The sequence below is a fragment of the Notolabrus celidotus genome, chromosome 23, assembly GCF_009762535.1.
Source record: "Notolabrus celidotus isolate fNotCel1 chromosome 23, fNotCel1.pri, whole genome shotgun sequence".
In the NCBI taxonomy this organism is placed as follows: Eukaryota; Metazoa; Chordata; class Actinopteri; order Labriformes; family Labridae; genus Notolabrus; species Notolabrus celidotus.
Window position 1 is genome coordinate 15,612,534 of NC_048294.1, and position 24,115 is coordinate 15,636,648.

At 43.3% G+C, this 24,115-nt stretch overlaps 1 protein-coding gene across 1 annotated transcript in view; it reads right to left on the reverse strand.

Annotated features, from left to right (window-relative positions):
* Positions 1-24,115, reverse strand: part of ppargc1a (peroxisome proliferator-activated receptor gamma, coactivator 1 alpha) — a 327,674-nt gene that overhangs the window by 22,791 nt on the left and 280,768 nt on the right. Inside the window, 1 exon segment of the mRNA XM_034677128.1 lies at positions 16,145-16,324. Within this exon segment, the coding sequence (XP_034533019.1) occupies positions 16,145-16,324 (180 nt within the window).

A 24,115-nucleotide genomic window follows, 5' to 3' on the forward strand; every position in this document is an offset into this window, starting at 1 on the left:
GACTGCACTCTCTCTTCCCCCAGAGTTGAAAGATGATGGGCTCACCGACAAGATGTTTGCAAGCAATCCTCAGATAAGGCGAATTACCACCCGCCGAAGCTAAATAAATGTGAATATTTAAACTGTTGGCATGACAGCTGATGTTTGCAACGGGAGGGAAGTTAGCATCAACATTGCATGAGAAATAAAGCGTGTTCTTGCCACTCAGCTGCTCTTTGATGTTGCAGAGGAGTTGTGTGCTTGATGCAGCTGGTTGTTTAATGGTGGAGATTAGAACTATGTGTAAAGAGACAGATATGAATTTACAGAGATGGATACTGAAGGAACAGGAGGTGAGAAGTATAAACAGGGAAGAGAGAAACACAACAGTATGAAGTTAAATAGGTATTGAGATTGAGGGAATACAGCTTGCTTGATAGAAGGGTGTGTGTCTGTGTGCATGGAAAAGCGGCAGCAGGAAGCACTGGTTCCAGTGCCATGAAAGCCCAGGGCACTTTAAGACAGCAGAAAGATAACAGTGTCGTCACCCTAGGATATTCTCCAGCCCAACAAGAGCAAATCCCTTTATGCACATGGCAGGATTATTATCGCTTGGCACTGGCGTGGTGCCATCATTACGCCAAAGGGGGCCACCAACCTCTCTGAAACCAAAACAACACCTCCCAAGACTCAAATTCCAACATGCACAAAATTCGCCCACCCACCACGTCTCATTGGAGCAGGTTTGATTCTACCATAGTGAAAGTGGCCACTTTCATTCTTTTCCTACTCCAATTTGAATTTCTAATCTTGGACATCCAGATAGCATCCAGCTAGCTAACAGTGAGGAAATGTTAATCTGATGTTCATTGAGTAGATTTTTCTCCTAACAACACAAGAGCACTCAGTCATTATTAAAAAATGATAAAGGAGACATATTTCACAGAGATAACACGACGTAGACTGAGGCCATGCTGCACCGGCAGGCAAACGCCTTGCAGGAAATTGCTCTGTATGAGGTGGCATGCTGTTTAATTACTTGAAAGGAGCTTCAAATCCACTGCGCTGGAGCCCCAGAAATATTCACCATTTTCCAGCTTCCCAAGTTATTACCCGAGCACTAAGCAGGTAGGTATTAATCCAGAGCCCTTTCTTAGGCCAAACATACATCCTCGCATGAGAAATTGAAAGTAGGATCATTTTAGATTATCACAAATGAGTCTTTAATGAGCCAGCCATCTGTCTGGGTCCATCCTCACTTACTATCCAAGCTCTGCTGCATATAGGGAAGCTCTATTTACCTCTTTAAATTATGTTTCAGCCTTTATATTCCGTTTGAAATTGCAGATTATGCCACTCTGTGACAGTAGTTGCATTAAAAATCATAAGGCCTGTGCAAGCTTCATTTTGTCATGGTTTGGAGAAGATTTGGGAGTTTCTGAGGCAGTGAAAAGCTCAAATGTAGACATTTCAATCCTGTTTCCAAAACCTCCACCTACTGGCAAGCTCCCACAGGCACACAGTATCCCCCGAAGATAACCCAGAAGGGACTCTCTTATTCTGAAAGAGACACTTGTAAAACCCTGAGTCGTGCCGATCAGGCAGCAGACGCTGCTGCGGCTCTAGAGGAGGCACTCGTGGGCCAAGTGGAGATTTGAGAAACTGGGGTAAGGAGCAGAGCTCAGTGATCATTTCCACCCCGGAGAGAGTGTGATCTAATACCCCTGTCCACGAGGGCGAGCTCTTCAATGCCAGTTTAATGACCACACTTTGCAGAGTTTTCGCACCAAAGGCGTTCTACTACAACTGACTCACTTGTTTATGTATAAACAAAACCCCTCTCCGTGTGGGTGGACTTCAGGAGCTATGGCACCCAAAGGAGGTGACGCCTGGATAACCTGGCAACCTGCTGACGGACATGTCCACTTATATTGATTACTACAGCAGCTGCTGAGAGGGAAAAAGAGGGTAGGAAGAACAAAGCGAGGGAGAAAAATTGTCTCTGTGGGAGCACTTCCTCGCCCATCTCGCTTAATGGACCTCACCGAATTAAAGAGATCTTAACAATCCTGGGCTAATTGTGGGATCACAATATAACCCCGCTTCAATTCTAAAGGGTGCCATTTTGTGGCTGTTTTATTCCAAATGCTTCAATTAGCCATAAAACATGCTGGCAAGTGCTGGCAGAGCTTCTCTCGCCCCTCCTTCACCCCAGCTTTCCCCAAGTTGGAGAAAAGAAAGCCGACTCCGGCTGTTCATTATTAGGTGAGGCCCTTTTGTTATCAGGCACGCTGTCTTTGAGGTTGTCCTTGCCTTTAACTCTTTTATTGAGTTCCACGGCGCAGCATTGTGTTCCAGAAGATACTATTCACACAGCTGATAACGGAAGGTGAAGGTGCTATTTTAAACAACACCCACTTCTGCACGCTGGGGCAAATAGCCAAATTAAATCTGCTAATTGCTTCTTGAGGATTCCACGCTCCTGAGCAAATTTGCCAGGGATCAAATTTTAATGAACTTTTCAGGGCAATGCATCATTTACATGTTAAAAGGAACCCAATGTGTTGTGAAAGAGCCAGAATGATAGACCTGATCACTGAGTAAGATGAAGTTTCAACAGACTAAACAGCCGCCGCTGTTATCTTCAAATGAGAGGCAGAACATGTGGCAGACTCTCTGGATGTGGGATGATAAAATATCTCCCATTAAATGGGTCATCTGGTATTTAAAGTACTGTTTATTCTCACTGTCTCTTTCTGCTCACTCGTTCCTTCTCTCCTTCTGCAGATAGAGAAATAGCATCCAGTTAGTTCAGACAGAAAACATTCTTAATAAATTGAGCGCCAAATTGCGTGGCGGGGTTAAATCTGTGCCTTGACAATTTAATTGCATTGCTTCATCTCAATCTTTTTCTCTCCCTCTCTGCTCTGTCAGATTTCAAAAACATTCCCTTGGATGAGGTTAAGCGAGTAGCCAGACCTCCTAATCATGGCACAATCAGAATTGGTGGGGGTTTGTGTGTGTGGGGGTTGGTATCAAGTCGTTACATCTCGACTCTGCCAAGAAAAGCAGCCTTGGATTTGATAAACAAATAATGTCATTCTGTGTTATTACCCCCGGCCCCAAGATTTCAGAGGAAATAAATCAACGTCAGGCTTGCCGTTAAGGCGTTAGTCAGGCCTGACACGTCGGCCGGTCACACAGGCACAACATATGGGAGCTGGGAAGGAGGGAGGGATAGAGGGAGGCAGGGAGGGTGAAGGTAAGGCGCGATGCACGGTGGAGAGACAAATCATGGCAGCCGCCAGAGACGTCTGGTCATTTAGCATGAGCTTACTGAGATGGAAGAGGGTGATTATGGCCTATACAGAGCGATGAACCATACATAACACCGCTAAGTCTCTCTGTGTGTCTATGTCTGAGTGTGTGAGGCAGTGATGAAACTATATGACAGTGTTTTAAAACATAAAACTGAATTTGAAACCTTTGTAGTGGTCGGGGCTGAGTGTTGAACACAGAGTGGAGAAAAAGCTCCTGTAGCTTTATGTATCTACACTCTGTAGTTGTTCTAAAACTAGAATGCAGGACCAGCTTTAGAGACTGATATTACACCTAATGTACGAACAGAAACACAAGTCATTGATTAAAGCAAGATCTCTACAAAGCCCCAAAATGTAAGACAGCAAGATGCCACATATCAATGTTTAACCACCAATATTTTTTATCTTTTTTTAAATTCAGACCAGCATTGAGGCATACTCCGAATTAGCTTACACACAAGTGTAAGTGCTGGTAACAGTACTCATACAGACAACAGTGTTGATATTGGTATTAGCCATGGTATCGGTATCACTATCAGTATGGCTATCAGAATCAGTATCAGTATTGGATTCAGTAGTAGCACTGCTGTCGCTACCGGTATCCACGTATCAGTATTGGTATCAGTTCTGGTTACTCTTGGAATGGGTACCTGTATCGGTATTAGTGTCAGTATCAAGGAGGAAAATGGTATCAGAATACCTCTGAAGCTATTTCTTATACAAGCAAACCAATGGACAAGATATAAGGCTGATGTTCTAGGCAGAAGATACATGGTAGCCAACAGCAAGTAGTTCATCCTGATCAAATCTTCAGCCGCCACTCAGAGTTTGCGATATATTCCAGTTTATCATGTTACTTTGAGCTGTGAATGATAAATCTTTACCCTCTTAATGCAGACAAGTTTGCCCAGTCAAGCTGATTTTCGGCTTCTTCATCCTACTTAGCTATAATACCACAACTGGCCTTCTGCTAATCCCCTCACTCTGGCAGGAATTCACTATTTTTTGCCTCTGTTAAAACAAAAATGGCGACCTACTGATTGAAGAAGCAGCTTTATTTCATGAACCGACACTTTGTATGCTAGATGTCTGTCTCAGTTTTCGAAGAAGACGTGAGTTATACATTAATGAGGAAGCGGTTCGACCCGTCGGCGAGGACCAGGATGTGTATGTGCAGAGATGATGCATCTCCTGGGAACTATTTGAGACTGTTAGAGCACTATCAGATGAGCTGATGTGTTGAAAGAGAGAGAGAGAAGGAGGGGGGGGGGGGGGGGGGGGGGGGGGGGGGGGGGGGGGGGGGGGGGGGGGGGGGGGGGGGGGGGGGGGGGGGGGGGGGGGGGGGGGGTGGGGGGGGGGGGGGGGGGGGGGGGGGGGGGGGGGGGGGGGGGGGGGGGGGATCTATGTGTTTGAGAGCCCGCAAAGAGGGAAGGAAGTGTTGTTACACATCCTGACACAGGCCAGATACGATTGAGACCCTACCCTTGGATGTGAGCTCTGTTGTTCTTTCTAGATCCTGTGGAAAAAAAATCCTTTGAGTGGTAACCCCACTGCCGCTGCTGGTGCTGAAACTACCACCTGAACTCTGTCCCACATCGCTGAATCAGCTGAGGCTGTCACATGGCTTCAGACCTACAAGGCCCTTTCTGTCTAACTTGGGTCAAATATCATGCAACCGTCGTGTACCTTGCACAAAAAGGAGGCAGACAGATTTGTAATGAAGCCCAGAAATCAAACAGCCTAAGTGAAAATCTTCCCTACATTCATGAACACGTTCCAGCAAAACAGTGATAAATGCACACTTGCCTCACAAGGCAGCAACGCACAATCATTTTCCTTACTGATTAAAACAACTGTTTTCCAAATCAAATTCTCTTGATGTACTTTCATAAATACATAAAGCACCAAAACCTCACATTTGTGAAGCATAAGAATGACTGAAACTTTAATAGATTGTCAATACTCTCTAATTAATTGTATTTTGATCAATTAATTAATCTGGACTCCCACAAAAGCCCGCCAAATGTATAGAACTCGGACTCGCAAATGTTGAATATTTGCTTGAAAATGGCTTGAAACTATAATCTGTCAGTATAGTTGCTGATTAATCTTCTTTTGAATAATGAACTGATTCGATTAATCAATTCAAGTGAATACTTAATCGATTAATCTATTCATTGTTGCAGCTTTTTTTCAGATCATGTCAGTATACTCCTTAGCAGCTATTGTAACAATTTAGAGATCCAGGGTTATTATGACCCCTGGTGGAGCCTCCCTATCTCCAGTCCGGCTCCAAGCTGCTGTTGTTTTCCTTCTTCAGCCGTCCACAGATGGTCCTAGCAAGCGCTTGCTAACACCACAGAATCACACGCCATCATAATGATTGGACACTCACTCTTTTGTTTTGGCAGCTACTTCCCAATCGGCTTGGCACGAGGAGGCACTGATTGCTGTGATTGCTCCACTTTGACAGTCACAGCAGGAGGCGGGAGAAGAAAAAACTGAGATTTGGAGGCTCAAAAAGAGGAATATTCAGCTAGATGCAGAGATGGGGTGAGGAATGGTGCTTCCCTCTGCTTTTTTTTTCGCCTAATGGCATGCAAATAGCTATTTGCTTAAGTCGGCAGCTCTGAATGTGCACCCTAAGCAAGGGCCTTTGACATGCTGTTACACTGTTGATAATGTGCTGGAGGAACACAGGGAGGGGAGCACGTGCAGAGGGAGGCAGAAAAAAGGAACACAGTGACAGTTTCCCATGTTCTTTTTTCTTCACTGGACAGTGCCACACTCCCTGCCTGGAACGAAAGTCTGCCAGCCGCAGTCATGGGAAGCTATCCATAAAACAAACACACACCCAGGAGGCTGTGTTTTGACGTTTTTGACATTTACATAGATTTGCAAGGGGAGCAGAATGGACCAGAACTTCTTTTTCTTTGCACAGAGGACTCAATGTTATTATCTGCTGATGAAAACCACCTTTACACACTTTATAACCACACACACATACACCTGCACACAAATGCAGCTTCTGACCTTTCAGGCCCTGCCAAGCCCATCGAGAGTTTTGTGGCGTTTCATTTGTCACAGTAATGTCTTCCTCGGAAAGATGCCAGCGCAAGGAGAGCCAGGGTACAGTGGACAAGATATAGTGGTCTACACTGTTTCAAACAAAAGGTGTGCTTCTGTGTCATTGTCCTATTCTACATCTCTGTGTGCATGTGTTTGTGCATATGACGGGGGGACGCAATATCACAAATTTATGGTAATTGAAATGGCAGAATCTTTTGGGGGGAAATGCAGTCAATTTGATTCTGCGGCAAAAAGGTCACCCTATTCAATTTGCACTCGGTGGCGTACGCGTGCGACAAGGAAACACCTGAAAGCAAACGATCTTATCAAGGCCTCACAGGCTTCACCACTTACCCGCTGCATAAAAGCTATTTGCTGATTACTAAATAAACGCATTATCTTTTACCTGACTTCTGCTGTGTGCGCAAGTGTGTGCAGTGCCGCTCCTGGATCCCAGGTAAGAGGAAGTGACTGCAGTGTGAAATCCTTATCCGTGTCGTGACTTTGTGTGCACCTTATCTGAGCATTTTTCTTTCTCATATGCGTATGGGCTGCACATGTAGCAGCAGGGTCAAACATGCAGGGCTTCACAATCCGTTGCATGTCTGTGAAGGATGCGTCTATCTTTACAAGTAAATAAATGAAACACATCAAAGGAATTGTGCACTCAAGTCAACACAGTCTAATCGCTTATGTGAAGCCAAAGAAGACATTAGGGGATGAAAGTGTTTCTTTGTAGCTTCAACATCCAATGGAGACGATTTTCAACTCAATCTAGGATGTATCTCTGGGTTATACTGATCATGTTCCCTTACTACGAATAAGCTTACATTTAGCTTAGCATTCCCACTACCTGCACACACTACTGGACTGTGAAATGCCTTCCAAATGCAGAAGGAACAGTGGAGTAATGCTTTTGGTTGCCAAAGAAACATTGCAGCTTATCAGTTAAATGAGTAGTAAGAGCAAATTTATCAAGATCAAATGGTGAAGTTGTTGATTTGCTAACATATAAAACTTTGTTAATCATCGAGCCAAAGATTAAACTGAGATACAAAGTTGATTTTTCTAAATGGCAGCTCTGGAGGATATTAGCCAAATGCTACAGGCAAACAAGTTAACTATCATAAGCTAATTAAGTCTCAATATTGGTTAAATTTGCTTGAAATCTCTGTATCCAAGCTAATTTGAAAAAAGAAAACGTTCTAATAAAAATGTCATGATAACAGCATGACTATCTATTTGGTCCTCCATAAAAGCAGATTAGCGTTGACATTATTTGCTATTTACTTTATTGCTCTAGCTTAGCTTGCTGCACTTCTCTGGAGGTTAGCTTTACTGTTGTAGCACTTCATTAAGGTGTGTATCTTAGCTCACTACTATTTTATAAGTAGTTTGCCAACCTGAGACTGATGACTGGTCCCATACACAATGATAAGAAGCTTCCAACACTCAGAACCGTTTCCAAAAATGGCCTCTGGAAAGAGCATGAGACAATTGTAAAGATGTTGAAAGCCAGAGGGTGGCAGAAACTACAGCAGGTTATCTGGATACAACATTCACAAACTCACAATACATAAATTTAGCTCGCTTTAGCAGTCCAAATTAGAAAAAAAAGTGCTGTTGGTGGCTTGCAAGCAATAATAAGGACCATGTTTTTATAAACAACAGTCTTTTTTGAGTCCATCTTCCATCCATATTTATGAAATTTCCATTCTCTGAAGTAGACTCTCCCTCAAGTTATATTCTACAACATATATATATTCATAGAAGTTTTTGTTTTAGAAAAAGGAGAGTAAAGCCATGTTTTCTATCTGCACTAACCAAGTGTCTGTAAAAGCTTCTGCTTCCAGTTTAAACTTGGGAGCAACTGATTGGGCAGCAAGTGAGTCATCCAAGCATCCAGTCACTCATGCATCAGCAGAGCCTCGGAGAGCCTCTTGAACTATTTGAGGCCTGTGCAGACTTAAATGCTTCAGGGGGGAAATAGCTGGAGCTATAAGCATGCAGTGCACATCATAAAGCTTAGGTAGAATGGGGAGCGCTTTTTTCTGCATGGTTGACAAAGCTCTTAAAAGGACAGGGGGAAACTGGTCATTCAACTGTACAGTGAGACTCTGCAGTGCACACGGCCAAAGATGTGTTTTAAAACAAATTAACTAAATTATGAAGCATCCACAATTAAACACACTCAAAAAAAGTACTTCAGATGTAGATGTACTTAGCTACTGCTCTTTACTCTGATTAAAAAAGCCTCATGACCCCTTGGAGTACAAATATCACTTTCCTAACTTTTCTGTGCGAGGCTACATGGTGCTACTTTAAAAGGCAAACACAGCTAACTGCAAGTTCACATCAGAGAGTAATGTAAAGGTTAAGTTGGTGACATCACTGTTAAATAAGGCTTAGGATACCTACCAGGCATTCTACTTGATCAATTGGTGATGCTAAGTACTTAGACAGAACCAAAGTTTTGGATTGGGGTGACCAAACGAGGGCGCTCATTTTTGCAGGGGTGTCATGAAGTAGGTCTAGACAAATAAAAAGCCTTTACCTACCCTCTCTACCTCTGCTAATCATATCTACTTTGACTACTAGCCAAACATCAACCTGAGGTGTTAAAAAATGAAGCCGGAGAGCAATAACTGCAGTCCTTGAGTGTCCACTAGTTTACAGCCTGATATGAAAGAAATGGTGCTGGTCTGAATAGCCCGTTTGTGTGTACACCCTCACACTGTACAGGGGCATGCCTGACTTGACAATTCTTGGACAGTGACATAAGAAGCTGTTCTACACTGAATGCAAAAGACAGCTATTAACAGCCTATTCAGAATAAACAAATAACTGATTTAAATGAAGTCCTGCCACTGAAAAATTAAATATACATTCTTCTATCTTTTTTTTTGAGGTGGGGATGGGAGTGGAGGGCATGGCCACCCCTGATCAATTCCTGGCTCCCCACCCTGGCTGAGTATCAAAATATAAAATAAAGTTTCAACCAAATAATACATTGAAACACTATTTAATCTTACCTTATATGACCTAAAAACAGCAATCTACATCCAGAGCTGCACCATTTGTTTTCTAATGAAGCTAAATCACATTATTTGTCCTGGTAATTTTGTTTAAACCAACCACGGCCCTCTAGAAGCTGTGTTACAAACTCACAGATTGACAGAGTTTGGCAAACCACCAAAGCTACTGGCTACTGCCAAGACCTCTGCCACAACTGGACATGTTGGCACGCACGCACGCACGCACGCACGCACGCACACACGCACCACACACACACACACACACACACACTTGGGATCGATTGGCCTTTCCTGGAGAGGGGAAGCAGCCTATCGCCCAAGACTGATAGCACTTCACCATGAATCACGGCCCCTGCTGATTGAAGGCTTCTCTCCATCACCTCCCTCCCTCTTTCTCTTTCTGTCGAGGTTTCCCCCTTTTGTCTCTTATTCAAACTGTTTTCTCACTTCTGGCTATCACTTTACTCTTTCCTTTGTTCCCCTCTCCCTGTCACTCTTTGATCAATTCTTCTCATCTCCCTGCAAACACCATCTCGCAATTCCTGAGACTCTTTTTGTTGCATAAGTTCAAGACGGTTAGGAATCCAATGTTTACACCTTCCTCCAACTACAAAGTGTGCATTATTAAATAATAACAGGAGGTTGGTGTTATCATGTGGCATCATTGAAACATGTAGCCCTGTGTGCTTGGTTGCTTGTGTGGTGTGTGTGTGTGTGTGTGTGTGTGGTGTGTGTGTGTGTGTGGTGTATGTGTGTGTGTGTGTGTGAAAGTATGAGTCGGGCAGGGGGATGGGGGTGGGGGATTATTGGCTTAGTGTTTTGGCCAGGTTTTAAGTGAAACAGCCCTGAAAGGTCTCTTAGTGGAGATTACCCCACGTACTAAAAATAGACATTCCTGCCCAATACACATACGAACGTAATAAAAAATGTGATTAAAAGTGTTGTGTCTAGCCAGAAAATGCCTCTATCTGATCTTTGTATGGAGTCTCTCAGTGACATAAGACACACATGCACACGCACACATGACATGTGTGGCTCTAGAGTGATGAGAGAGATGGGTATCCACTCGGGGCAGGGGATCAGCTGGGGCAGGAACACCAAACCATGCCTCAATCAGCAGCAGTGGCCCACTGGGAGCGTGGGGTTGAGTGTGTGTACGTGTTAGTGTGTGTGTGTGTGTGTGTGTGTGTGTGTGTGTGTGTGTGTGTGTGTGTGTGTGTGTGTGCAAGAGAGAGAGAGGTAGACAGGCAGCCAAGCAGCCACCACCACAACCAAAAAGATGTTCTCTTGCTCTTTTTCCAAAAACTCCCTGAGGGACTATTTTTTTGGCCGTATCCACCCTCTGTGTTTTTTCCCCACTCGCTCTCTCCCTTCCTCCTTTCCAGAAGCGATTGTTGGAGGCCAGAATATATTTGTTTTGCTGCTGCAGCCTCAACTTCCCCATCAGCCAGGAACAAATGCCTTGCCTTGGGAGCAAAAAAAAAAAAGACAGAGGGAGGAAGGGAGGGTGGAAGAGAAAGGGATGGCAGAGAGTGTTGTAGGGCGGGCGGGCAGGCAGGGTTGAGAGCTCTTGTTGTGGAGTGGATCTGACAGACGCTCCGAGATGACACAGGCTTGGACAGCCCAAGTCTGCATCTCTGTACAATACGTCTGCGCCTACTTGTCTGCGCTCGCTCTCATTTGTGTATCTTGAAACAGCAACAGCCGCGGGTGTGAGAGGCACGGTTCGCCTCGAGTTCGACAGTGATGGAGGATTTCTTCCATCAGGACAGTGCAAAACAATGTATCAGCACAGTAAAAACTGAAGGGGAACTGGAGATGAGGACAGTATGGTGTATCCTAATAAGACTCACTTGAGAAAATCATATTATACAGTGGAGTATGATAATTCAACACCCTTTGCTGGAGCAGGGAACTGGTGCGGGTGGTTGTACTCTCAAATGTCAGCATAAAATTTGCAAAATAAACGCAACCGGCATTCAGCAGGGAGTAGGAACAGGGACAATAAGGGTCGCTGCTGTCTGTATATGTGTGTGTGTGTTTGTATGTGTGGGCGTGACAATTCCTCTCAGAGGGTCTGTGACTTGTTTCAGCTCACGGGAGCGCCTATCGCCCAACAAGTGTGTGCATGTGTGTGTGTGTGTGTGTGTGTGTGTGTGTGTGTGTGTGTGTGTGTGTGTGTGTGTGTGGTGTGTTTGTGTGTGTGGTGTGTGTGAGCTAATCTAGGCTTACACGTGTTTGCAGGGAAGGAAGGGGGCTGCTTGAGGAAAACATTTCGGCACAGCATGTTTCATCAAAGCCTTTCTAAAGATGACCCAATCAATGTAATCTGCCGTCGCTTAAGAATAAGCGCTCGAGCATCTGTCCAAAAAAGTTGCAAACAAGCAAGACAAAGCGGCATAATGCCTTTGCAAAACCTAGTGCAGTCACCACACACACAAAATGAAATAAAGACTTTAGATAACTGACAGGGAAACATGTGCGTCCATGTTCCTATGCATCATGTGTGTAATGCTTTAAAGCCTCGGCCTCTTATTTTACTACCTGCAAAGCCCACAACCTTTTATACCCGATCCATGGGGTCTGATTTTAGCTGGCACGAGTCCCTGCTTCCGCTTGTCTATATGTTTGTCCCCTTCACTTCCCATCTGTCACTGTGTGTGTCTGTCTTTGCTGTCTCTCTGTCTCCTCTTGTAGCACTTTTTTCTACCTGCCCATGTCCCTCCCTTCAGTCTATATACATTGCTTTGCTTAAGTACTCACCCCCTTCAAAGTTTTCCACACTTTTACAATGTCACAAGCTGAATAAAGATACTATGCATTTGGGTGTTCAATCATATGCTGTGCAGTCCAAAAGCAGACAATCAGGGATGCACAAGGTAACCTGTTTGCACCACTGTCACTCACACTCACCATTCAGTCCTGCACAGCTGCACAGCTCCTCCACATCAATGGTTGTCAGTGTTAATGCATTAATTCCTACTTCTTGCTTGTGTTGTGATGAAAAATAAATCACCACTGCACTTTTGAATGGCACACTTCACTTCAAAAACTTTCCAGATAGCTCAGTTTTCAAGTCAAAACTAATCTGGGCTTTGTGTCAAAAAATAAAATATCCCCAGGTACTTCAAGTTTCAGCTACCACCTAAGAGCTAAGCATACAGGCGCAGCTAGTCAGACTGATGTAAGCGGGTAACCGCATCGCATAAGCCAGCAGGGCACTATTGAAGTGAGCCAAACACAACAGACCTAAGGATGAAAACTATATCGAAGAAGTTATCAGCACTTGCTATAATGAGTGGCAACTGACTGAAGGCCAGTCAACACTGAAAGACTCAGGTCTAAGGGTCATCCTTAGGTTGGTATGTAGTGGCAAGTCATATACTTTACTGCTCTGGGGAACAATGGTTTTTGCATACAGGACCTGTTTGAAACAGAGACAGCAACCAAATCGGAACTGATTAAATTATTTATGATGGACTTTAAAATTGTTTTCTGTTTTATTGTACATTGTTTGATTTTGTTCAATTCAAATTTATCTTCCCTGCTGTTTTACACTCTTGGTTTTGCACCAAAACACCAGACAAATTTCTTGTATGTACACACCTACTCTGCAATACCCCTGATTCTGATTCTGACTTGGATGTTAGTCTGGAGTTTTGAAGCATGACTGTCTGGGCTTCTCATATCTTTATTTGTAGATAAGTCTTATTTAATGCCCCCTCTTACTGTCTTAGACTTCACAAAATATTTTAATGGCAACGGGACATACTAACCGCATAAAATCAACTTCAACTTGCATTTGTAACAAGGCCATATTTGAGAATGTCCAATTGGGTAAATACTTTTGCAAGGCACTGTGTTTCATGAAAGAAGACTAACTGAGGGCTGACTTTCCATTATCAAAAACTAACCTGACCGACTCTGAGTGACATCATTTGTATACATGTGATTTGACCATGCAGCATTCCACTGCGACCCACATTGGGGACGTCAACATTGGAATCCGAAGAAGCCAAAACCAACAAGACACATTTTCATCAATGAACCGCTTAAGACCTTTACATGAGATCTAAGTGGTGTCCTGCAGTTAAAGAGACATCGGTCACACTTCTATGCTGTTATCTTTGGCAGTACATCGGGAACTTATTGGAGTAACCACCCCTTAACAACTGCAGCCCAAAATAGACTGTGGACTTTCACGGTCGGCCCGTTTTGAAGAGGTGTCAAACACGCTGTGCCAGGAGCCAGCACTGTTGTGTGTGTGTGTGTGTGTGTGTGTGTGTGTGTGTGTGTGTGTGTGTGTGTGTGTGTGTGTGTGTGTGTGTGAGAGAGAGAGGGGGGGGGTTGTGGTGTATCATTCTCCACATTTCGTGTCAGGGACAGTTGGGACAGTGGCAGGGAATGGAGCAAAAGTCCAGCCAGGGGACAGCTTGTGATCTCAGACCGCATGCTGCTGGGGGAACAGGACACACACAGAGATAGAAACACCGGCTTATACACATTCATACACACACTTACACTGCTTACATGGGGTGTAAACAAACTCCACTGTCCCTTTAATCTGCAAATAAAACTCCCTCTGATGTGACTGGTATGTTTTTAGCTGCAGTACCATGTCAGTGTGTTGACTCATTTGCTACTGTCTGTCACATGGACCTGCAGCCACAATAAAAACCCCTGTGCAAGAAAAACAGGGGGTGTTTGAGCAGAAAATCTCTTCAACAGTTGACTTACTTGAACTAACGAAAGCCGGTTCAAACTTCCAGACAGCTTGTTGTTTGATGGGGACTTTTAAAAGAGGGGCCTCTGTGTGACAGCTGCATGCAGCTGCTACACATGTTAGTCAGGGAAGCTTTGATAAACCTGTTTTTTTTTTAAAAAAAACACACACATACTGATTCTTAAGGGGGTGTATGCAAATAAAAACACAATATACAGTTTCAAGATTAAGGGCTAACATTAATTAACATGTACGGTGATGTCGACACATTTGATTAGATGCTTCTCTGCCCTGTTACAGGCCAATAAGGAGGGAGGGGGGTTGCAGGAAGTGCAGCTGCAGCCCCAGCTTTCTGATCCTAGCCGAGCGGCAAACTTTCCCCTGTCAGATTAAGTAGGATTAGCTGAGTCCTGCTGTATGATGAACTGAGCACTTCATATGGTGACTTGAAACTTTCCAAAGATGGAAAAAAAAATCCCTGGTCAGGGAAATATGTTTCTTTTTTTCCCCTTGAAACCCCCCAGTTCTCACAGCCTAATCTGAAGCATCTACATATTCTTAGCATAGCATGATAGCTGATGGCTTGTTTGGTGTGTGAAAACATCATTGGCAATCTGCAATGGATAGAACTGTTGTGGAGGCAAACATGTGCACTGTTTTGCAGGAGCATGTGCCCTTGCAAGTCCACAAAAACAAGCTCTTTCTCATATAGGAAGTCGCACACAGCTTCTTGCTCAGAGTGCCTTCCCTCATCAGGGTTGGTGCTAAGTTCCATTGTGTTTTAAAATCACACACACACTCTCACTTGCACATGCATACTCTCATCGGTATTTTTATCCATCCCCAGAGCCGCTCAGTGGCTGCAAGCCATATCACTCTCAGACGACAGAGGAGCCACGGTCACACCAGCGAGTACTTAAGACCCCCCTCCTTCTTTCCTTGTATGTGTGTGTGTGTGTGTGTGTGTGTGTTGGCCACAGAGGTAGAATGTGTGGTGATATAAAGAGACTCTGAAAAAGGTGGCAGTGGTATGGAAGAGGTCAAACGTGGAAAGAATTTAGTCTGTTATCAACTGTTGCCTGCACAACCACTGAAAAAGCACACACGACACAGACCCTGAAAACGTGACTACATGACAGGGCCATACACACACACGCACACACACACGCACAAACACACACACACACACACGCACACACACACACACACACACACACACACACACACACACACACACACACACACACACACACACACACACAATATCACACAATCACACAATTACACACACATTGAAGGCTTCTCAGACAGGGTTTTTCCTCCTGAGGCGAGGCTAAAGCATCCAATCTCAGTCTTTCTTGTCTATCTCTGGCGCTGATAAAGGCTTATAATGAACTGGGGACTGGAACTCAGTCCCAAGACCGATGGCTTTATGGCCCCGGCCAGATCATCACCCTCTGTGGACTTCGTTTGTCACCGGGTGAGAACAGAAAAGAGAGTGTCAGATGGAAAAAGAGGTGAGAGAGAGAAAGAGGGAGGAAGCAAAGATTAAAGTTTTACACTCCAACCTTTGAGAAGCGTTTTGAAATACAGCTGCTGTGTCCAGAGTTTACTACCAGACTGCTCTGTCAGATCTGTGCCGCATTACAGACTCTGCGCAGGAATAAACACTCAAAAGTTTTGATAAGGAAGCCTACCCGGCGACCAGGATCCAAACAAGGGGACAAAGGTCCTCTTGGGCTTATCATTTCTTTACGTTATCTCCCTTTTTGTTGTACTTCGGAGCAATGTAAAAGCGTGTTTGTAAACTGGTAACTGTCGTACATTCAGTTTGGCTCACATTCAAGAGTCTAGAAGGCGTGTTGTGCGTTTGCTGGGTCATTATTCCAGCTCACGCCTGCACCCCTGGGAGATCATATAATGAAATCACTGTGGATGTAAAGATGTCCCACAGCACCAGAGAAAGCGCAAAAAAGGTGAAAATAAAGAATAAGGAAATATAACAGATGCTTTCTTACCTCAAAGAGATTTGAGGCCTCGTTGCCATACTGAGTGGAAATGATCTCTGATTGGTCGCTGTACCATTTGAGGCCACCCAGGAAGCTGTCTGCATCTAAGTCACTGACATCCAGCTCTGAGAGATCAAGTTCAGGGAGGTCTGGGCAGAGGGGCTGGTCTTCACCAACCAAGGCAGCACACTGGGAAGAGAAAAGACAAAAATATATTATTTTATATGCAAATTAGACGCTGAATTCTTTGTGCCAAGTTTGGAAACAATGGTGGAATCAAAATCTGGATGATGGTCAAAAATATTGCCAAAACAAACTAATTCATACATTTATGTAGCATACAAATAATCAGCCCATCTCAATCCTGACCTAAGCTCTAATTTTTTCATACAAGTGTTTGAAGTATGTCATCCACTCTCATGTGACATGCAAACCTTTCACCTGTTTCCCCCTCACTACAATCCTAACCCCTTTAGAACACTGCATCCTCCCACCATCCCTCCGCGCTCTGCAATTGGCTCTGGCCTCCCTGCTTCTAACTGATGCCTGTTGACATTTTGTTATTCACCAGCCACTTTTATGTAATCTAGACAATGTGTGCTGTATGTGGCAGCTGCTCCTCCTGCTTCCTCACCACCACAAATCAGCTGCTCTGCTCTGGCTGCAAGTGAGCAGCAATGGAAGTGGAATTCAACAGGGATTTTGTGGGTTTTGAAAAAGGCAGTGTGTGAAGAAGGAGGCAACAGGTTTACAAAGCTGATTGCAACCAAGATAAGCATTAGTAAAAGTAATATTTCTGTTTTGGCCTTGCAGATTTATACCCATCATTATGGATGATATTAATTTCAGTATGCAGCCCCTAAGGCAGGAAACCAGTAGTCAGCAGACCTTTCTCTGTGCCAAATGCAAACTTTGAGATTCATTTAAAGCCAAAAAACCCTCCAGACTCCAGATGTGTTTACACTGCCACCGCGCACATGCAACCCAAGCTTAAGAAAACAGCTTTGAGTTCACTGTCTAATAGAATACACACTCTTAATATTGTTGACAACAAGTAGGATGTGTGATCGCTACAGGATGGCCTAAAGACAGATATATTATAGATATCCTCGGGCGCAGCCGGGAGGTATTTGGCCCGCAGAGCGAAGAGGGATGAGAGTCGAGTTCGGCTCAGGGCAAAGCAGGGAGACGGATGCTGTGCCAAGGAGGGAAAAAACCGCCCAGACACCGGTGTCACAGTTCATCTGTCGTCGGATTCGCACCAACACGAACACACGATGACTTAGACTATGATGAGACAAATCCGTTATGTTGCAAAGAGGACAGATTCACTGCGTCTTAGGCTTCCCCCCTGTGATGATCCAATCTGACATGGCACGAAATGAGAAAAAATGAAGCCAAGATGTTTTGGTATTCAAATTGGACGTCCTATGCTCAATTATCTTATGGACCTCTTGGTGGACTAATGAAATAGCGCCGCCAGACAGACAATCAGTGCGCACAAAAGCACTCCTGTGATTTACGCACGCTTCGCACATAAAAGCACCTGCAAGGGGAGGAATATCAGAGAGATCCAGCTTGACAGTTCTCTCACTGAATTATTACGTGGTACTGAGTCTACATGCATCATGGAATTAAAGAGCTCCAAAAAAACCGCACACATTTTTGTAAGATTGGCAGAAACGGCGACGAAGACTCCCCATTGAAGCTTACCTGGCTCAAGTGACAGAATGTATTATTTCAGTGCAAATACGCGCGAGGAAATCCCTTAACCGACCGAAATAACGCATCTTATCTACTCTTTTATTTCTCTATTCTTATCACACAACCTAGATAACCATGAATATGCAGCCACACTGCAACCACATCGTGTTAAAAACCTTTCTGAAGCATCTCTGAGCTCCTGTGCGCAGCTAGGTAGATCTAGTGTGCATGACAAGCTGGACGGACTCGGTAAATTAGGAAAAGGTGACGAATAAGTATCCCTTTGATGTGCCATGTTCTCTAAATGCACTTTAATCATCACAGTGAGGGATGTAAAGGAGATTTAAACGAGGCATGAAGCGAACTCGAGCTAATTATTCGGGTTAAATGATGGAAATACGCAGATTTTAAGATGAAATTTGCAAAAACATGGAGAGAGCAAGTGTGGTGGATGTTGCTCTCCAGCCGGTGCTACGCTCCTCCGGCCGGGATGTTGGCACACAGACGTGCCCGGCACCGTTACTATTATGATGCTTCTGCCTGCGCAATGCCAGATTAGCGGTCCCTCTGTGTGGACAACCTTTGCTCCTGAAAATAACATGCGCTATCCGCACACAGCACATCAAAGGGATTGTTATCGTCGTTGGATTTCATGCGTCAGCAATATACCTGACTTTGAGACATTTCAGTCATTTCGGCATGAAAAGCTTCTCGGGCAGCGGAGCGCGTGTAGTCCGATATCCGACTGAACAGTGATCCTATGAAGGAAGCAATACAACATCTACATCTTTAAATGAAAAGAAAAGGGAGATTCCGCACAATTCCTCCACTTGTGCTATAGATTTCCGTCTTGTATATCCCCCGCATCCTCAAACTGTGTCCAGACGCGCACTACACCGGCATGCACCGCCAGCAGCAGCAGCAGCAGCACCACCACCAGTGAAGAAGAGTATATGTGCAAATCACTGCCTCTGATAGTCAGCGTTATCCATCCTTCCAGCGTAAAAAAAAAGAAACTCCAGAGGGCTAGAAAGATGAAACAAGTCGGATTTTTTGCATGCGCTCACCTCTAATTCTCTCCACACCGAGTCCTGGTTACACCTGTCCCACGCCATCCAGCCACTGAATGACGGCCCCGGAAAATTATTTTAAAAAAAGAAAAAAAAAAAGAAAAAAAAGAAAGAAATCAAGTAAAAAAGAAATCCACACACGCTTCCCACTCGCTCTCACACAGGCAACTGCTGCCCCTCGCCGAGAATGAACCGAGGGCACCTGTCTTACAACTGCTTTCCATCACATGACAAAGCTATTAAAAGTAGGCAGGGGAGTGACTCCGCGTCCACACTACTCGCCAGTGACGCGCGGGGAGCAGGCGGGGTCTGGCTGCGCACATAGTAAAAGCTTCGCCGTGCACTGCAAAAAATGTCCATCTGAAAACCATATCATGAGACATCGATCTGTATATACAGTAGGCTGTATTTATGTCAAAAAGTGAGGGCAAAACACGGTGTAGACGATCCGTTCTTCAGTCAGAACGAAAGAGCAGACTGATCATACAATCAATTCAAAACCCTTATCGGTAAAGTATATCTTTAGAGCAGAATGTAGGTTTCTTATAAAACTGGTGCACACATTTTTAGCTGTGTTGAAAATGTTTGAAACAAAATGAAACGATCCGGCGTATTTCTTGCAGCTGAAGCGCAAATCTTTCGAGTTAATTTAGCAAATGAGATATCGTAGTTGTCTGATCACTAAACACGAGAAACACGGCACACTGTATGTACAGTGAGTTGTAGATGTATTCAAAAAAGTTATATTAAAAGCAGCATAGGTTGAGATGATCGTTTCTGCAGCCTGAATATTCAAGCAGAAGGGTCGTATTCAAAACCCTCATTGGTAAAATACATCTTTGAAGAAAATTAAAATTCCCTATAGAGCAGCTTCACATATTTGTGTAGTTTTATTGCACTATGTTTATGAAAAAGAAATGACAGGATCCGGCGTATAATTTTCCGGTAAATGAAGAATGTTAGATGTTAAATGAGGAGCCAGTTGGCAGGAGCGTATCGCCAATGGATATTCAGAATCAATGCTCGTCATGACAGACTGAGCGTCGTCACTCTTGTTTTGCTTTCGTCGGCGCGGATCTTCAAGAAGAAGTATGCATCGGATCTTAAGCTCTCCAAAAAGTGACAGAAAACGATGCTGTAGTGTTTGTGGATGAGTGCGCAATAACCGCAAGACAAGAATCCGACTCACTGGAACACGCAACAGTAACACGATGTCACACTAGAAAAAAAGTGGGATATAAACTTGAAGTAAATCATCTCTTGAAGAGAAATCACTTTAAGTATGGGATTACAAAATAAATATATCATGTTTTAAAGTTTCAGCTTTGTAGTCATACGCATTCCCTCACACTAACAACATAAAGCATTTGAATGCGTAATCACACATTACCCTTTCTATACGAAACAAATTAGTTAAACCGTTTCCTCCAGTCTCGCTTTAACCACCGTGACCTAAAATGCCCGTGTAGTCGTATTGAGTATCAAAAAGGTAATTCTGCCTTTTTAATAGTATTTCTTTGTCCATTGAGAGACAATAAAAGGGCAGGTGGCAGTATCAAGTATGTATACAGTGTCAACAGGACGTGTATATGCAACACTACCAGGGGAAAATAAAAACAGAGGGTTTGTGGACATTTCAAACAAAGGGGGGTTTCAGTTGGGCAGGCTGGTAGGGTAATGCAGGAGGAATTCTCTGCATTGTCTTACTTAGATTATATCTTTAACAGACATCATTTTATATGCAAATTCTTGGGAGTGTCACTGATAATGAATTACATGAAAATCACACTGCTGCATGTTATCTTTTAACAAACAGTTCTTGTAAAGGCAGATTATTTTAGCAGTTGTCTTTAAGTTTCGGGAAACTAAGTTAACTTTTGACAATAAATTTCAGTAATAAGAAGCCAACCCTGATCCCATTTTTAGCCTTGTAAGCTATTAAGTCCACCTGAGCATGCAAGAAGCAATTGTCTTCCTAAATTAGTGATCCACATGCAGGTCTCATTAAACACAAAATTGCACAAAAACCTCTAAAAAATAGGTTCAGGGACTTGACATGTAAATTGCACAGATTGTGTGTGTGCTCACGTGCCAGAGTGTGCCCTGTGTGTGCAGTTTAACACATTATGTATGTGTCTGTGTTATGCTTATGGGTATCTGAGGGCGTTTGTACCACTAAATCTATACATCTGCCTCTCGGAGCGTGCCCAGAGATGCTACCCAGAAGCCACGGCGAAACCTGATCAGAGCAGGTGGCGTGTGCAGTGACCTCACAGAGCCCAGATGGACCAGTACCACAGAGACCGTTATATAGGGGGCAACATGGGAGTGAAACAGAGCTCAGTGGTTGCACTGCTTTTTGGCTGCAGAGGAGACAAAATGAAAGTTTAAGTGTTATTAACTTGATATCTCAGTCTCTACGTGGTGTCCAATAGATGTAGGTTCACTATAACTGGTGTAAAAACAACAAAATGAATGGAGACTTGACAGAAAAAGAATGAAAAGACAGATTTTTCTTTCTTGGCAGGAGATATGTGCTGGTAAACGTTATTTCTCCGTCTCCTGAAGCGGCATGTGAGTCACAGTCAAAAGGCTTATCTGATTGTACTCTTCATGCCAATTAAGACAACGCAAGCTAAATATAGATATAATGTTATGATTTCCTTTCTTGAATGGCCTTTGATTCTCTTTTTTTTCCCCGTGCAAACACATTCTTTGCTAGAGGCTGAGTATTTATGTATGCAGTAGAAGAGATTTATAGATACAGGAATCATTTCAAAAAGGAAAAACAGGGGGTTTTACATCCTTAGATACAGGTAATCTTTGAAATACTTTTGTTTCAGCCGCAGAGAGCTTCTGATGAAGGAGTAAGTAAGGGTAGTTTGTTGCAGATAAAGAAATAAAGAAGATATTTCAGCCACATCACTTTGTTTTAGATCATTTTGCTCCGAAGAAATGACCTGGGGTGTTGCTTTCACACTGCCCCTGCATTTAGCCGCTCTTATAGATATCACGTCTCCAGGGGAGTTGAACCTATAGGATGGAGTGTGAAAAGTTGTTCACACCCATTGATGCATAGCATGTTGTCTTATGATGGACCTGACTTCCCTGAATACTCTCTGAGGCTTTAAGGAAAATCTGCCCAGTACAGTGCTGCACACCAATACACTTCAAAAGGAACTGTTAAGAACCCAATTAATTAAGAGCGACTGTTGGTTAATTGTTAAATAGCTCTCAAGTCAAACATAATGCAATGTGACAACTTTTCTGTACGCATGGAGAATAAAACCACTCTGTGGAGCAGGAAAACTACAGCCAGAGTTAGATGAAATTGAAGAGTTTACTAGAAAGAAGAAAAAAGGTCTCAATGATTACACAATTTCTCCTGAAAGTCAGCTGACAAGTGCAGCTCCTTGAAGCCAAAAGAGGCTAATCCACAGATAATTATCTATGTCTGAGTATTCAATATGGCCTGACTCATGGCAAAGAATCTCCAATTTGCATTTTAAGACATCTGATAGTTACATATCTGTAAAAACAAAAACAAAAAAAAAACAAATGTGTATTGATCCTGTCATGAAAAATTTGCTTATTTGTTTAAATGTAATGCACTCAGACAGCCTCTTTTTTTTAACAGTGTCATTTTTGACAGTCCATCCATACTCAAGTGGCCGTGTCTTGTTTTCCTTTTTCCATAAATTGTGTCAGTGGCCCTCAGAGAGAGCGCCGCTGCTGCTGCTGCTGCTGCACAGTGTGGGGGGATGATTCATATCACTTTGTTGCATGTCATTGCTCCCAACAGAATCTATCCTAGCATCTGGCCAGTTTAATACATGGTGGCTGGATTCATATGAATTAATTGAGGGCAGAGGTAAAATGGAGTGCTACATCTATTCATTATTGTTCCTGACTGTTAAAAGACAGCTCACGCTTTGTTCTTCTTGCTTGTCATTGGATGTGGCTTCAGTGCTCTGGCGCTTGGGGGATTTTTTGTCTTTGACAAGTCTTATTGTTTTCTCCTTATTAGGGGACAGTGCAGGAAGTGATCACATTCCATAAAAGTCAATTGCTCTGCATTAACATGGAAAGTCATGTCATATAAAGCTGGCTCCAAGAAATGTAATTAAAGGTATAAATAGAAGGTTCTAATGTAGTGTTAAAACATTAAAACATTAAAGAACTCAAGCTATCACACAAACGATTATACTCTGTTCGTGCTCAGCTTTTACAAATGTACCATAAATAACATTGCACATTTCAAAAATTCAGCCCCTGCAGGACAACCTAGAAATATGAAATTCGGTAGGCATATGAGCCATGCCTGATCCTACAAAAAAGTATTGGATCAATACTGGAAACCAAACAGGAAATGTGCGGTGTCAAATGATAGGTGAAAAAAAAAAGAGATGTAATTCATCATTTCCACAGGTCCTGCATGGATTAACTACATATGGGTTTGGACTCAATCCACTTCAAACTTGGTGTGCAGCTTAAACATAAAAATGTATTAAAATATTTTACTAAATTCAAAGGGCGTGGCTCTAATGACTTGTCAAAGTTAGATATTAAAAGATTTTCAAGCCTTTTCCTGTGATCACACTTGGACTTGAAAAGGTGACTTATCTGATTCACTTAAAATTTGGCACAGACTAAGGAAAGACCCTAACAAGGGAAAGCTCTTCGGCTTGTGTAGTAAACCCAAGGGGGATGGCTCTGGCAAACAGAAACCTGCTTTTAATCAAACATACAGGGTCAAAACTACCTCAAAATTTACACATTTGATAAATGTCTTCTTCTGCACATACCTATATGCCAAAATGCATTTTATACTGCCACCTATAGGGGACAGTTACCTTTGAGAGCATGACAAATGTAAGTTGGCACCATTAAATCTGCAGTGGGCTGTGACTTTATGTTGCATCCGATTGATATGATAATTCAGGGCCATTTTGACTGTTCCTTGCCTGATAAATACTCAGTGGCTGCAACACTCTTGGAGTCCAACCATGAGGCTGCACCTCCTCCAAAACATGCATTACACCCCAACGTGCACAGAGGTGCCAGGGTGGTTCAGTGTTGCTCGCAGCCAGAGTTTATCAAAACTATTTATCAGTGCTTCAGGTTGATAAAGACTGTATTATGAATCTTCCGTATACTTCAACTGTAACAATTATCCTTATCAGTCTTTCATCATTATAATACTAAT